Consider the following 17,763-nt stretch of genomic DNA (forward strand, 5'->3'; position numbering starts at 1 on the left):
GTGCAACGCGTTGGCACTAAGATAGCGTTGAAGGCAGCTGATAGGGTGACCCTGAAATCTAAGGCTATAATGAAGCAAGATGTCGAGGCAGGTCTTCCCTGTCTGTGTAGTAAAGCAGCATTCACAGACTTAGAAGAACCAACCGATGCTCAAAATGGAAACACTGAGTTGCCACTTATGGACAGCACTGTAAACTTGGTATTTAATTGATGACGGCTTCGGCATTTATAGACACTAACCTGCACATAGCAGCTAATAGGATACCAAAAAAACCATTTTGTAATCTAAGGTGCATTTATTTTACACGACTATCATAAAAAAACACTCTTAGGGAAGTTCATTTCACGAAAATCATGCAGTGTAAACAAGTCTGTCGATTACCTAACGAATTATCAAATTTAGGTGACTAGATCATTTGGTTTGACCATAACATTACTCTTGGCAGCGCAGAGTCTTGTGTAAACAGGACCTGAGCAAACGAGAACAATTTCAGCCTATGCGCATTTAGCAATCTAATATAAATCACAGAGGCTAGTGAATCACTGCAGTCTGCAAATATATAACGGTCGGCAGTTGTTTAAGACCAAGAAAAAAAAAAATCAGTAAATGTTCACCCACCCTTACTTGATATTCTTTTTTTGTTTTCACATCAGTCAGCTAAGGCATACCCTAATGCAGGGGTAACACTACCGTAGGATACGGATGAGTGTTATTCAAGAAAACATGGCATAGCACTCGGACCACTATTTATCTCTGGAGCAGTCCACATCACCGTTTATTGTCTCGGGTGTATTCACGGGAGTGTAAAATCGCAGCATGCTGCGATTGTCACCGAGACTCGCCAATGCAAGCCTATAGGTGTGAGGGGAAAAAAAACCTCACAGCAATCGGACCATGCAAGTGCTGTCCAATTTTTATGCACCTGTGTCCTTTGAAAAGGACGCTCGTGCTGACGTCAGAAAGGTGAAGCGAGTTCATTGGCCGTGAACTTCCCAGTCTGATGGCACCGGGAGCAGGAGAACTTTCTCACTCTCGCAGTGCCCTCAGACAGGGAATAGCAGTTCACAGGCAGACACTAAGCAAATGGTGCTCAGTGTCTACTGGATAGCAGGCTGCATGGTCGCATCATGCAGCCTGCCATCTACATGTAGCAGAGCTGGACCCTTTGTGGGACTAATGGATTAAAAGCATCTCTGAGGAAAGTTGAGGAATACTGACTGTTTGTTTTTTACGTTTTTTGCAGATGACAAGGTCATCAGGGGAATAGGCGAGGTGGTATATATGGTTTAAGAATATTAAAGGAGTCTGTGTCTTTCTTTCAATTAAAGGACTTTTTGTGAGTGTCTATGTTTTCTTACAATGCAACTAAGGGGTTAGTAATGGGGGCGTCTTATTGACGCCTCTCCATTACTAACATTGGGGCTTGATGTCACCTGACGACGGTGACATGAACCCTTCAACTATTACCCCACTTGCCTTCGCTACAGGGCAAGTGGGAAGAGCGAGGCTAAGTGCCAGTATTGGCACATCTTAGATATGCGCCTTTTCTGGGGCGGCTGAGAGCTGATGTTTTTAGCCTGGGGGGAGGGCAGCATCCATGGCCCCTTCTTAGGCTATTAATATCAGTCCGCAGCTGTCTGCATAGCCTTAGCTTGTTATTAATTATAGGGGGACCAACGTCATTTTGTGGGGAGTCCCCTATTTTAGTAGCCAGTAAGGGCTAATTATACAGCAGTGAGCTGATATTAATAGCCTGGGAAGCTCCATGGGTATTACCCCCTTTCCAGGCTATAAACATCTATAAGTACTTACTGTATTACTGCATGTAATCCATCTCTTCTATCCTGTCGGCTCTTGCAGTGATTTTACAGAACACGGCAGAAGAATTACCGGCTATGCTTCTATCTATCTACGAGATAGATATATACAGTGCCTTGCGAAAGTATTTGGCCCCCTGGAACTTTTCAATGTTTTCCCACATATCATGCTTCAAACATAAACATACCAAATGTCAATTTTTGGTGAAGAATCAACAACAAGTGGAACACAATTGTGAAGTTGAATGAAATTTATTGGTTATTCTACATTTTTGTGGAAATTCAAAAACTGAAAAGTGGGGAGTGCAATATTACCCGGCCCCTTTACTTTCAGTGCAGCAAACTCACTCCAGAAGTTCATTGTGGATCTCTGAATGATCCAATGTTGTCCTAAATGCCCAATGATGATAAATATAATCCACCTGTGTGTAATCAAGTCTCTGTATAAATGTACCTACTCTGTGATAGTCTCAGGGTTCTGTTTCAAGCACAGAGAGCATCATGAAGACCAAGGAACACAACAGGCAGGTCCGTCATACTGTTGTGGAGAAGTTTAAAGCCGGATTTCGATACAAAACGATTTCCAAAATTTTAAAGATCCCAAGGAGCACTGTGCAAGCGATCATATTGAAATGGAAGGAGTATCATACCACTGCAAATCTACCAAGACCTGGCAGTCCCTCTAAACTTTCATCTCAAACAAGAAGACTGATCAGAGATGCAACCAAAAGGCCCATGATCACTCTGGATGAACTGCAGAGATCTACAGCTGAGGTGGGACAGCCTGTCCATAGGACAACAATCAGTCGTACACCGCACAAATCTGGCCTTTATGGAAGAGTGGCAAGAAGAAAGCTATTTCTCAAAGATATCCGTAAAAAGTGTCGTTTAAAGTTTGCAACAAGCCACCTGGGAGACACACTAAACATGTGGAAGAAGGTGCCATGGTCAGATGAAACCAAAATAGAACTTTTTGACAACAATGCCAAACGATATGTTTGGCGTAAAGGCAACACAGCTCATCACCCTGAACACACCATCCCTACTGTCAAACATGGTGGTGGCAGCATCATGGTTTGGGCATGCTTTTCTTCAGCAGGGACAGGGAAGATGGCTAAAATTGATGAGAAGATGGACGGAGCCAAATACAGGACCATTCTTCAAGAAAACCTGTTGGAGTCTGGAAAAGACCTGAGACTGGGACGGAGATTTGTCTTCCAACAAGACAATGATCCCAAACATAAAGCAAAATGTACAATGGAATGGTTCATAAATAAACGTATCCAGTAGTGATGAGCGAATATACTCGTTACTCGAGATTTCTCGAGCACGCTTGGGTGTCCTCCGAGTATTTTTTAGTTCTCGGAAATTTTAATTGCCGCAGCTAAATGATTTACATCTGTTAGCCAGCATAAGTACATGTGGGGGTGCCTGGTTGCTAGGGGATCCCCACATGTAATCAAGCTGGCTAAGAGATGGAAATCATTCAGCTGAGGTGAGGAAAACTAAATCTCTGAGCACTAAAAAATACTCGGAGGTCACCTGAGTGTGCTCGGGAAATCTCGAGTAACGAGTATATTCGCTCATCACTAGTATCCAGGTGTTAGAATGGTCAAGTCAAAGTCCAGACCTCAATCCAACTGAGAATCTGTGGAAAGACTGAAAACTGCTGTTCACAAATGATCTCCATCAAACTTCACTGAGCTCGAGCTGTTTGCCAAGGAAGAATAGGCAAGAATTTCAGTCTCTCGATGTACAAAACTGATAGGGACATACCCCAAGCGACTTGCAGCTGTAATCGCAGCAAAAGGTGGCGCAACAAAGTATTAAGTTAAAGGGGCCGAATAATATTGCACGCCCCACTTTTCAGTTTTTGAATTTCCACAAAAATTTAAAATAAGCAATAAATTTCGTTCACAATTGTGTTCCACTTGTTGATTCCTCACCTAAAATATGTTTGAAGCATGATATGTGGGAAAAGATTGAAAAGTTCCAGGGGCGGAATACTTTCGCAAGGCTATATATATATATATATATATATATATATATATATATATATATATATATATATATATATATATATATATATATATATATGTATATATATTTATTTTTTCTATGTGTTCTGTATATATCTATTCTATCCTAACCTGTCATGCTGTGATTATACTGTATGCGTCACATGTATTGCCGGCTTTCTGCTATCCATCTAACACACACGTGTGTATATATGTATATATATATGTATATATATATATATATATATATATATATATATATATATATATATATATATATATATATATATATATATATATATATATATATATATATATATATATACACACTCACCGGCCACTTTATTAGGTACACCATGCTAGTAACGGGTTGGACCCCCTTTTGCCTTCAGAACTGCCTCAATTCTTCGTGGCATAGATTCAACAAGGTGCTGGAAGCATTCCTCAGAGATTTTGGTCCATATTGACATGATGGCATCACACAGTTGCCGCAGATTTGTCGGCTGCACATCCCAAAGATGCTCCATACAAGGCAGGATGGATCCATGCTTTCATGTTGTTTACGCGAAATTCTGACCCTACCATCCGAATGTCGCAGCAGAAATCGAGACTCATCAGACCAAGCAACGTTTTTCCAATCTTCTACTGTCCAATTTCGATGAGCTTGTACAAATTGTAGCCTCAGTTTCCTGTTCTTAGCTGAAAGGAGTGGTACCCGGTGTGGTCTTCTGCTGCTGTAGCCCATCTGCCTCAAAGTTCGACGCACTGTGCGTTCAGAGATGCTCTTAGGCCTACCTTGGTTGTAACGGGTGGCGATTTGAGTCACTGTTGCCTTTCTATCAGCTCGAACCAGTCTGCCCATTCTCCTCTGACCTCTGGCATCAACAAGGCATTTCCGCCCACAGAACTGCCGCTCACTGGATTTTTTTTCTTTTTCGGACCATTCTCTGTAAACCCTAGAGATGGTTGTGCGTGAAAATCCCAGTAGATCAGCAGTTTCTGAAATACTCAGACCAGCCCTTCTGGCACCAACAACCATGCCACGTTCAAAGGCACTCAAATCACCTTTCTTCCCCATACTGATGCTCGGTTTGAACTGCAGGAGATTGTCTTGACCATGTCTACATGCCTAAATGCACTGAGTTGCCGCCATGTGATTGGCTGATTAGAAATTAAGTGTTAACAAGAAGTTGGACAGGTGTACCTAATAAAGTGGCCAGTGAGTGTATATATATATATATATATATATATATATATATATATATATATATATATATATATATATACACACACACAGTACAGCGCAAAAGTTATTTTTTCATTCATATTAATTTTGGGATATTGCTAGCAATTGTTTTGCCGTCCAGCTTACCCTATTGCAAGAGGATTGTGAACACTACGGTAGTGGTTTTATACTTTCCTTCGTTAAATAAGATTTGGTTCAGGTGATCACCTAATCAGAAGCACATTAAGTAGAATGAGGTGTACTCTGGTTGGAATTCAACTGACACTGGATTGGAATAGCTGTCAGACATGTAGAGAAGATGATTTTTTTTTTTAAACTGTGCAGTGGTCCCTTCATTTTTTCCAGAACTGTTATATACCCCACATTTTTGTCGACATTTCATCAATTATGGGGACTCTTTTCATTGGGGTTGGTGCTGTGTGGCGTCCATTGTTGCTGTGGTTTTGTGCTGGTGGGGCGGCGCGGTCTGAAGGCATAGGGCCATCTGCCCTGCCTATGCTTTGCAGCTGCGGCGGTGATCGGCGCGTGGCTCAGCTCCGTTAGAGCGGTAGGGACCAACTACGAGGTTTGCCGTCATGTGGCAGTGGGCTTCATACAGTCTTATCAGAATGTTAAACTAAGAACCTCATGTTCAGTTTTATATATTTCTGCCTAGGTGACTTTAGATAAAACGTAATTTTGAGGTAAGGTTCATGCTCTTTTTTTGGAGTATTTTATGAATTATATTTTTTCATGGGACAACACATATGACACTTTGAAAGTATTTAATGTAGTCAGTGTACAGCTTTTAGAACAGTGTAAATTTTGTGTGCCATCTAAATGACTTAACACAACAGCCATTAATGTCTAAACCACTGGCAAAAAAGTGAGTACACCCCTAAGTGAAAATGGCCAAAATGTGCCCAATTAGCCATTTTTCCCTCACCAGTGTCATGCAACTCATTAGTGTTACAAGGTCTCAGGTGTGAAATTGTGTGTTATAGTTTTCATACTGTGGTCATTGGAAGCTCAACATGGCATTTAATGGCAAAGAACTCTGAAGGTCTGAAAAAAAAAAAAAAGTTGTTGCTTTACATAAAGATGACATAGGTTATAATTAGACTGACAACACCCTGAAACGGAGCTGCAGCACGGGGGACCAAGACCATACAGTGGTTTGAAAAGACAGGTTCCACTCAGAAATGGCCTCGTCATGGTCGACCAAATAAGCTGAGTGCACGTGCTCAGCGTCATATTCAGGGGTTGTCTTTTCAAAATAGATGTATGAGTGCATTGCTGCAGAGGTTAAAAGGGGTGGAGGGTCAGCCTGTCAGTGCTGAGACAATATGCCGCACACTGCATTAAATTAGTCTGCATAGCTGTTGTCTCAGAAGGAAGCCTCTTCTAAAGATGATGGAAAAGAAAGCAAACAGTTTGCTGAATACAAGCAAACTAAGGACATGAATTACTGGAACTATGTCCTGTAGTCAGATGAGACCAAGATAAACTTATTTGGTTCAGATGGTGTCAAGCGTGTGTTGTGTCAACCAGGTGAGGAGTACAAAGACAACTGTGTCTTGCCTACAGTCAAGCATGGTGGTGGGAGTGTCCTAGTTTGGGGTTTGCATGAGTGCTGCCAGCTCTGGGGAACTACAGTTCATTGAGGGAACCATGAATGCCAACATGTACTGTGATATACTGAAGCAGAGTATGATCCCCTCCTTTTGCAAATTGGGCCACAGTGAAGTATTCCAACATGATAATGACTCAAAACACACCTCCAAGATGACCACTGCCTTATTCAAGAAACTGAGGGTAAATGTGCTGGACTGGCCAAACATGTCTAAAGACCTAAACCTTATTGAGCATCTGTGGAGCATCATCAAATTGAAGGTGGAGAAGCGCAAGGTCTCTAACATCCACCAGCTCTGTGAACTCATCATGGAGGAGTGGAATAGGATTCCAGTGGCATCCTGTGAAGCTCTGGTGAACTCAATGCCCAAGAGTTAAGGCAGTGCTTGAAAATACACTGTTATACAAGCTGTACACGGACTACTTTATGTTGTATCAATATCATGTCTTCAGTGTTGTCCCATGAAAAAGATGTACTAAATATTATATATATACACGTATATATATATATATATATATATATATATATATATATATATATATATATATATATATATATACCGTATATACTCAAGTATAAATCCAGTTTTTCAACACTTTTTGTGCTGAAAACGCCCCACCTCAGCTTATACTCGAGTCATTGTCCCAAAAGATGGAGGGGGAGCGGCAGCGGGTCTCAGGATGCAGGTGCCGGCTGCTGTGGCTAACTCCTGTGCCCGTTGCTAAAGAGAAATGAATATTCACTGCGCCGGCAGTAAATATTCATTTCTCTGTAATAGCGCGCAAAGTGTCAGCTGCAGAGGCCGACCAATCATGGGTGCCCGCTACTTAAGAGAAATTAATATTCACCTCCCTCCACTCCCATAGGCGTGGAGCGCAGTGAATATTTATTCCCTTAAGTAGCAGGGACCGGCCAATGCAGCTGCTGTCACTGGAACAAGATACTGCGAGAGAGCGCAGGGACAGTAAATAGGATGTTTTTTTTTAATGCTTTTTTGATGGGGGCCATACATAAAAGGAAAGGGATGAGGAGTCATGCATACCAGGATAGGGATGAGGGGGCCATGCATATAAGGATGGGGATGAAGGGACCATGCATACAAGGATAGGCATGAGGAGCCATGCACACCAGGATACGGATGAGGGGGCCATGCACACTAGAATAGGGATGAGGAGCCATGCAGACCAGGATAGTGAAGAGGGGACCATGCATACCAGGATAGGGATGAGGAATCATGCATACCAGGATAGGAATGAGGAACCATGCTTACCAGGATAGGAATGAGGAACCATACATACATCCCATTTTCTCAATGGGGAAAAAAGGAAAAATACCGCAAGGACTGTGGATTCAGAAAGCCAAACTTCCAACTCGGACTCAATTTCCCTGATTCTGACCGACCCCACAGCACTGCCTCACTACTGAGTATGTACATAACATGTAGCACAGATTTATTTCACCTAAAGGCTGAAATAGTTAGATCAGAAAAAGAACAAACATTTATAGGACATTTCATAACTTTCCCAAACTATTATGAAAACCTTTACAGCACATACTGCATTGAACTACTGAACCCAATTTATAATATATTTTGGGAGTCGGAGTCACTCCATTTTATACCGACTCCACCAAGACTTTGACTCGACAGTGCTCATACTGCTCCAACATTTACCAGAAATACTGCCATACTTTGCCACAACCAAGGCCACACCACCTGACTATGAAAAGAGTAAGCAGACTTACATAGTGATGTCCTGTTTGGATTTTAATTCTCCATCATTAAATAAAACAAAATATTTTATCAATACACATCTGTAATTTGTGTCACAAATGGTTCTTGTCATTGTAGCAAAAGCTTTTCTATGAACAGAATGATCAAAGGATTCTGGCAAGTAGTTGTTCAGTCACACCCTACAAATAATACCTGTTCCACAAAGATGGCATTTTGAACCAAATTGTCTTCTTGAAAATGTGTTAAAAAGCATTTCATATTTGGCAAAAAATCAACCAAGTTCGAAACCTATAAAAAGAACAAAAACAAATTAGGAGTAAATTGTAAGTTGCAGAACATTTATTAAAAAGTGCATTTCACTTAATACATTTGGGAGGTTTTAGACGTATTGTAAAGGCAGAAACGTTTTGTGACATCGTTTACGCCTAAAACCCATCAGCCACTGCTTGATAAATGTGACTTAGCAAATTAGGAAACTTATATATTGGGATTGGGCAAAAAGTAATTTCTTTCTTTTTTTTTTAATTTTGTTAACTTAGTCACCTTGAATATGTCTGCCCTGATTTAGACTGTCTGCAATGCACAAAGCATGCCCAGAAACAGGTTAGATTTTTAGGGCAGTTAGGTAATTGGGCTATAAGTCTTGGGACACAAACATCCTGCATTTTTTCAGCGGTACAGTAAAAGATGAAAAAAAAAATGTTTTATAATATATATATATATATATATATATATATATATATATATATATTTTCCCCTAAAGAAAACCAAAGGAAACGTGTTATCTTTAACGTTAGGCCTCTTAGAGATCATTTAATTTTCAGCGTAATAGTAATTTTGAACAGGGGTGCCCCAACTTTTACACGCCACTGTATGCTTATACGAGAACAAATTTTACAACCAACCCATTCTTCCTCTTAAATTGTTCTCTGTCACAATACATTATGACAATTTTAACCCCTTCAAGACCCAGCCTATTTTGACCTTAATGACCTGGCCATTTCTTGCAATTCTGACCAGTGTCCCTTTATGAGGTAATAACTCAAGAATGCTTCAATGGATCCTAGCGATTCTGAGACTGTTTTTTCGTGACATATTGGGCTTCATGTTAGTAGTAAATTTAGGTCAATAATTTTTGCATTTATTTGTGAAAAAAAATGAAAATTTGGTGAAAATTTGGAAAATTTCACAATTTTCAAATTTTTAATCTTTATTCTGCTAAACCAGAGAGTTATGTGACACAAAATAGTTAATAAATAACATTTCCCACATGTCTACTTTACATCAGCACAATTTTGGAAAGAAAATTTTTTTTTTGCTAGGAAGTTATAAGGGTTAAAATTTGACCAGCGATTTCTCAATTTTACAACAAAATTTACAAAACCATTTTTTTTAGGGATCACCTCACATTTGAAGTCAGTTTGAGGGGTCTATATGGTTGAAAATACCCAAAAGTGACGCCATTCTAAAAACTGCTCCCCTCAAGGTGCTCAAAACCACATTCAAGAAGTTTATTAACCCTTCAGGTGTTTCACAGCAGCAGAAGCAACATGGAAGGAAAAAATGAACATTTAACTTTTTAGTCACAAAAATGATGTTTTAGCAACAATTTTTGGACCGCGAAAGTTGTTGTCCAATTTGTTCTGAGTACGCGGATACCCCAAATGTGGGTGGGAACCACTGTTTGGGTGCACGACAGGGAAGGGAAGGAGCGCCATTTACTTTTTGAATGAAAAATTGGCTTCAATCTTTAGCGGATACCATGTCGCGTTTGGAGAGCCCCTGTGTGCCTAAAGATTGGAGCTCCCCCACAAGTGACCCCATTTTGGAAGCTAGACCCACTAATGAACTTATTTAGCTGCATAGTGAGCACTTTGAACCCCCAGGTGCTGCACAAATTGATCCATAAAAATGAAAAAGTACTTTTTTTTCACAAAAAAATTATTTTAGCCTCAATTTTCTCATTTTCACATGGGCAACAGGATAAAATGGATCCTAAAATTTGTTGGGCAATTTCTCCTCAGTACACCGATATCTCACGTGGGATTAAACCACTGTTTTGGCACACGACAAGGCTCGGAAGGGAAGGAGCGCCATTTGACTTTTTGAATGAAAAATTAGCTCCAATCGTTAGGGGACACCATGTCGCGTTGGAGAGCCCCTGTGTGCCTAAACATTGGAGCTCCCCCACAAGTGACTCCATTTTGGAAACTAGACCCCCCAAGGAACTTACCTAGATGCATAGTGAGCACTTTGAACCCACAGGTGCTTCACAAATTGATCCGTAAAAATGAAAAAGTACTTTTTTTTGCAAAAAATTTCGTTTAGCCTCAATTATTTTCATTTTCACATGGGCTACAGGATAAAAAGGATTGTAAAATTTGTTGGGCAATTTCTCTTGAGAACACCGATACCTCATATGTGGGGGTATACCACTGTTTGGGCGCACGGCAGGGCTCGGAAGGGAAGGAGCTCCATTTGACTTTTTAAATGAATAATTAGCTCCAATCGTTAGCGGACACCATGTCGCGTTTGGAGAGCCCCTGTGTGCCTAAACATTGGAGCTCCCCCAAAAGTGACCCCATTTTGGAAACTAGACCTCCCAATGAACTAAACTAGATAAGCGGTGAGCACTTTGAACCCCCAAATGCTTCACAGAAGTTTATAACGCAGAGCCGTGAAAATAAAAAATCATTTTTCTTTCCTCAAAAATTATTTTTTAGCCCGCAATTTTTTATTTTCACAAGGGTAACAGGAGAAATTGGACCCCAAAAGTTGTTGTCCAGTTTATCCTGAGTACGCCGATACCCCATATCTGGGGGGAACCACTGTTTGGGCACACGTCGGGGCTCGGAAGGGAAGTAGTGACCTTTTGGAATGCAGACTTTGATGGAATGGTCTGAAGGCATCATGTTTTGTTTGCAGAGCCCCTGATGTGCCTAAACAGTAGAAACCCCCACAAGTGACCCCATTTTGGAAACAAGACCCCCCAAGGAACTTATCTAGATGTGTGGTGAGCACTTTGAACTCCTAAGTGCTTCACGGAAGTTTATAACGTAGAGCCGTGAAAATAAAAACTCTTTTTTTTTTCCTTAAAAATAATTTTTTAGCCCGCAATTTTTTATTTTCACAAGGGTAACAGGAGATATTAGACCCCAATAGTTGTTGTCCAGTTTGTCCTTTGACTTTTTGAATGCAAGACTGGCTGGAATCAATGGTGGCGCCATGTCGCGCTTGGGACCCCCTGATGTGCCTAAACAGTGGAAACCCCTCAATTCTAACTCAAACACTAACCCCAACACACCCCTAACCCTAACCACAACTCTAACCCCAACACACCCCTAGCCCTAATCCCAACCCTAACCATAACCCTAACCACAAGCCTAACCCTAACCCCAACACACCGCTAATTCTAATCTTATCCCTAATTCCAACCCCAACCCTAATCCCAAACATAACTCTAATTCCAACCCTAAGGCTATGTGCCCACGTTGAGGATTCGTGTGCAGATTTTTCCGCACTGTTTTTTAAAAATCCACCGGTAAAACGCACTGCGTTTTACCTGCGGATTTACCGCGGATTTCCTACGTTTTTTGTACGGATTTCACATGCGGTTTTACACCTGTGGATTCCTATTGAGGCGCAGGTGAAAAATGCTGCTGAATCTGCACAAAGAATTGACATGCTGGGGAAAATACAACTCAGCGTTTCCGCATGGTATTTTTCGCACCATGAGCACAGCAGATTTGCTTTTCCATAGGTTTACATGGTACAGTACACCGCATGGAAAACTGCTGAGAATCCGCAGCCAAATCTGCAACGTGTGCACATACCCTAATTCCAACCCTAACCCTAATTCCAACCCTAATTCTTAAACTAACTCTAATTCTAACCCTAATTCTAACCCTAATTCTAAAACTAACTCTAATTCTAACCCTAACCCTAACCCTAGTTCTAACCCTAACCCTAATTCTAACCCTAACCTTAATTCTAACCCTAATTGCAACCCTAGCCCTAACCCTAGTTCTATCCCTAACCCTAGTTCTAACCCTAGCCCTAACCCTAAGGCCTCTTTCACACTTGCGTCGTGGCTCCTCTGTCGTTTTGGAAAAAAACGCATCCTGTAAATGTGCCCGCAGGATGCGTTTTTTTCCCATAGGCTTGTATTGCTGACGGATCCGTCGTGCACTGGATGCGTCGGTAGTTGGCGGACCGCCGTTACGAAAAAATGTTCAGGGAACATGTTTTCGTACGTCGGGTCTGCCATTTCCTACCGCGACCGGAACTCCGCCCCCTCCTCCCCAAACTTCAACTGCATTGAAAAACTGCATCCCACATTGTGCCTTTATTTTCACAACGTCCGTCAATATGTCGCGCCGATGCCTGGCGATGTCCCCGTACCGACGGAAGTGTGAAAGAGGCCTAACCCTAACCCTAATTCTAACCCTAACCCTAGTGGAAAAATAAAAATAAATATAATTTCTTTATTTTATGATGCTCCCTACCTATGGGGGTGATAAAGGGGGGGAGCTATTTACTATTTTTTTTATTTTGATCACTGTGATAGGATGTATCACAGTGATCAAAATGAATGAACGAATCTGCCGGCCGGTAGATTCGGCGGGCGCACTGCGCATGCGCCCGCCAGTTTGCAAGATGGCGGCGCCCATGCTGGAAGCCAGACGGATGCCGGGAGGGACCCCAGGACTCGGTAAGTATGGGGAGGTGGGATCGGACAGCTGGGGGGGCGCCGGACAGGACAGGGGGGTGGAGGGGAGAGGAGGGCAGCAGGGACAGAAAGTAGGGGTAGGAAACACTGTCGGCAGTGACAGATCACCGCTGTCAGTGTGTGGGGGGGCAGATCGGGGTCTCCAGCCATGGCCGATGCTATTGCAGCATCGGCCATGGCTGGATTGTAATATTTCATTAATTTTCATTGCTGAAATATTACGATTGCTCTGATTGGCTGTTGAAAGTGAAACAGCCAATCAGAGCGATCGTAGCCACGGGGGGGCGAAGCCAACCCCCCTGGGCTGAAGTACCACTTTCCCTCTCCCTGCAGGTCGGGTGAAATTGGAGTTAACCCTTTCACCCGGCCTGCAGGACCGCGATCATTCTGTGACACAGCATATGCGTCACAGGTCGGATTGGCACCGACTTTCATGACGCGTACGCTGTGTCACAGGTCGGGATGGGGTTAATAAAAACATTCAAAAAGCAAAAACAAGTGATAAAAATCAGTAACAATAACATTTATTTCTATTCAGTAATCTGACACCTATCCTGCCTCATGTTTGCTTCATTTAAATGGAACCTGTCGGGTCAGGATTCCCTATGGAATTAATTGCAGAGCCTGTCGGAGGTGATAATCAGCATCTAGAGCATGTATGTGCCACAGAGTAGTTGATCTACATCCCACTCAGGACCTTCACAGAAAGAAGTACACACCCCCAGTGAAAACTATCTGATAACAACCCCATAGACTTACCAAAAGTTAACTCATAAGGTGCCAAACACTTCGACTGCTAATACCTCCGCAATGGAGAGGCAAAATTAAAAAATATATATTTTATTCTGCCCTGCCGCCACGATTATATTGTGTGTCCAGTTAAACATGAAAAAGTTGGTGAAAGGTCCTCTTTAGCCACTTCCTGACCATCCGCTGTAGATAAATGTCAGCATTTGCTGGGCTCTGTGCAGCGCCAACGTTTCTCTACAGTCGGAGGTCTCGCAGCACTCAGACGGAGATAGGAGCTTCACTCACACCTCTCCGACGTGATCACATCACAGGGGATCCGAGCATTGTCATGGCAGCTGGAGTGTAAAACTGACAGATCTCATGCAATTCAATACATGTGTATAACAATTCATGAGATTAGTGATGAGAAAAATAAAAATTGAAGTCCCATACAGGGTCTAAGTAAAGTAAAAACATGCTTTAATACTATAAAAAAATAGAAAAACAAAATAAATTAAATAAAAAAAAGCAAAAATATTATACCACTAAATACGTATATTTATGTTAAAACAAAAAAGTACACATTTGGTATCATGGCGTCTGTACCGATCCCACCTATACAACTGGTCTAGTTAAAACCTTCAGTGCACACTACATTTTATTTTTTTACAAAAAAGGGACAAAAAAAAACATTTTTTCATCATACCGCCGAACAAAAAGTGGAATAAAACACAATCAAAAGGTCAAATGGAAATAAAAATGTTACTGATGAAAACGTCATCTTGTCATAAAACAAGCCACCATACAACTCTATCAGTGGAAAAATATAAAAGTTACAGCGCTCAAAATAAAGTGATGCAAAGACAATTTTTTTCTATAAAACAGTTACAGATAGTAAAACGATTACAGTTCACTGTATTAGTGCTGACACGAAAATAAAGCTGCCTTATCAATTTTACGACACGCGGAACAGCAGAAAAAAACAGTTCCTGAATTGCTGGTTTTTGTTCATTTTGCCTCCCAAAAATCTGACTAGAAAGTGATCAAAAATTGTCATGTGCCCAAAAAGGTGCCAATAAAAACATCAACTCGTCCCACAAAAAGACAAGTCCTCACATGATTGTCAGATGAAATATGGAAAAAATTATAGCTCTCAAAATGTAGTGATGCAAAAACTTGTTTTTGTTACAAAAAGCGTCTTTTAGTGTGTGACAGCAGCCAAACTGAAAAAACGATATAAATCTGGTATTACTGTAAATCGCATTAACATAAAGAATAAAGTCACCTAATAATTTATACTGCACGAGGAGTAAAAAAAATAAATACAACCAATTTTTCACATGCTGTTGATTTTTCTTTCTGCCTCCCAAAGATCGCAGTAAGGCTCGGCTCACATTTATCCTGCACTCTGCGCTGACCGGTTACCCCCGGTATTCCATGTAAATCTCTGAAATACATGATTCAGATGGAATCCCCGGCGGAAGATTCCCTATAATGAAGCAAATAGATGCACTGTGGATGACATCTGACCTGTGATCTGGCGGTATCCGTCTTTTAGGTGTGCATAAAAGAATGGTCCGCCGAGTTTTGTGCGCCTCTGAAAAAGAAAGACAATGCTGAACAGAGGCCAGGCGATGTCCAAAGTAGCTCTGCTGCTATAGTAAATGGATCCCTCAGGGGTTTCATCTGAATCACGTCACTCAGAGATTTAGGTGGAAAACTCAAAGTAAGTGCTCAGCGTAGAGCGTTGGATAAATGTGATAAAAAATGTTAAGTAAGTTTTCATCAAAAGCTTCAACAATGTTATGTAAAATGTTCCCAATAAAAGCTTCAAATCAATCCATAAAAAAGTCCCCACTTAGGTTTGTCATCTGTTAACGGAAATGCTTAATTACTTACCGATAACGCTGTTTTTCAGAGCCTATGACAGCACCATGAAAGAGGGGATCCGTCCTTCAGGGTCAGGAAACCTACAGACATAAAATGGGCGGCACCTCTCTGCCACATCAGTTGGGATTACAGAGCAGGAGAGGACCTCCCAGGTTAGTTGCAAGTTACAGAGAGGTATGTGTGTCACTGAGATAATATATATATATATATATATATATATATATATATATATATATACAGTGCCTACAAGTAGTATTCAACCCCCTGCAGATTTAGCAGGTTTACACATTTGGAATTAACTTGGCATTGTGACATTTGGACTGTAGATCAGCCTGTAAGTGTGAAATGCACTGCAGCAAAAAAGAATGTTATTTCTTTGTTTATTTTTTTTTTTAAATTGTGAAAAGTCTTTTCAGAGGGTCATTTATTATTCAACCCCTCAACCCACCAGAATTCTGTTTGGTTCCCCTAAAGTATTAAGAAGTAGTTCAGGCACAAAGAACAATGAGCTTCACATGTTTGGATTAATTATCTCTTTTTCCAGCCTTTTCTGACTATTTAAGACCCTCCCCAAACTTGTGAACAGCACTCATACATGGTCAACATGGGAAAGACAAAGGAGCATTCCAAGGCCATCAGAGACAAGATCGTGGAGGGTCACAAGGCTGGCAAGGGGTACAAAACCCTTTCCAAGGGGTTGGGCCTACCTGTCTCCACTGTTGGGAGCATCATCCGGAAGTGGAAGGCTTATGGAACTACTGTTAGCCTTCCACGGCCTGGACAGCCTTTGAAAGTTTCCTCCCGTGCCGAGGCCAGGCTTGTCCGAAGAGTCAAGGCTAACCCAAGGACAACAAGGAAGGAGCTCCGGGAAGATCTCATGGCAGTGGGGACATTGGTTTCAGTCAATACCATAAGTAACGTACTCCACCGCAATGGTCTCCGTTCCAGATGAGCCCGTAAGGTACCTTTACTTTCAAAGCGTCATGTCAAGGCTCGTCTACAGTTTGCTCATGATCACTTGGAGGACTCTGAGACTGACTGGTTCAAGGTTCTCTGGTCTGATGAGACCAAGATCGAGATCTTTGGTGCCAACCACACACAAGACGTTTGGAGACTGGATGGCACTGCATACGACCCCAAGAATACCATCCCTACAGTCAAGCATGGTGGTGGCAGCATCATGCTGTGGGGCTGTTTCTCAGCCAAGGGGCCTGGCCATCTGGTCCGCATCCATGGGAAGATGGATAGCACGGCCTACCTGGAGATTTTGGCCAAGAACCTCCGCTCCTCCATCAAGGATCTTAAGATGGGTCGTCATTTCATCTTCCAACAAGACAACGACCCAAAGCACACAGCCAAGAAAACCAAAGCCTGGTTCAAGAGGCAAAAAATCAAGGTGTTGCAGTGGCCTAGTCAGTCTCCTGACCTTAACCCAATTGAAAACTTGTGGAAGGAGCTCAAGATTAAAGTCCACATGAGACACCCAAATAACCTAGATAACTTGGAGAAGATCTGCATGGAGGAGTGGGCCAAGATAACTCCAGAGACCTGTGCCGGCCTGATCAGGTCTTATAAAAGACGATTATTAGCTGTAATTGCAAACAAAGGTTATTCCACAAAATATTAAACCTAGGGGTTGAATAATAATTGACCCACACTTTTATGTTTAAAATTTATAAAAATTTAACTGAGCAACAAAACTTTTTGGTTTGTAAGATTTATGCATCTGTTAATAAATCCTGCTCTTGTTTGAAGTTCGAAGGCTCCAACTTATTTGCATCTTATTAAACCTGCTAAATCTGCAGGGGGTTGAATACTACTTGTAGGCACTGTATATATATATATATATATATATATATATATATATATATATATATATATATATATATATAATATGTTTTCACGAATATTTGAGCCCATGGATCCATTATATGTCTATTTTGCAAGCCGACAAGAAAATCTCACGATACGGATGTCATACGGATGCTTA

The 17,763-nt window shown here is 41.4% G+C and overlaps 1 protein-coding gene across 4 annotated transcripts in view; it reads right to left on the bottom strand.

Annotated features, from left to right (window-relative positions):
- The window catches only part of TERT (telomerase reverse transcriptase), a 243,696-nt gene that overhangs the window by 128,434 nt on the left and 97,499 nt on the right, over positions 1–17,763 (bottom strand). For all 4 annotated transcript variants that reach the window (XR_013216886.1, XM_077269381.1, XM_077269380.1 and 1 more), the window contains exon 7: positions 8,618–8,713. Coding sequence is in view for 3 of the 4 variants with exons in the window: in XM_077269381.1 (XP_077125496.1) it covers positions 8,618–8,713 (96 nt within the window). In the remaining variant the exon portion in view is untranslated. The remainder of the gene's footprint in view (positions 1–8,617; positions 8,714–17,763) is intronic.

Source organism: Ranitomeya variabilis, chromosome 6, assembly GCF_051348905.1.
Source record: "Ranitomeya variabilis isolate aRanVar5 chromosome 6, aRanVar5.hap1, whole genome shotgun sequence".
Classification (NCBI taxonomy): Eukaryota; Metazoa; Chordata; class Amphibia; order Anura; family Dendrobatidae; genus Ranitomeya; species Ranitomeya variabilis.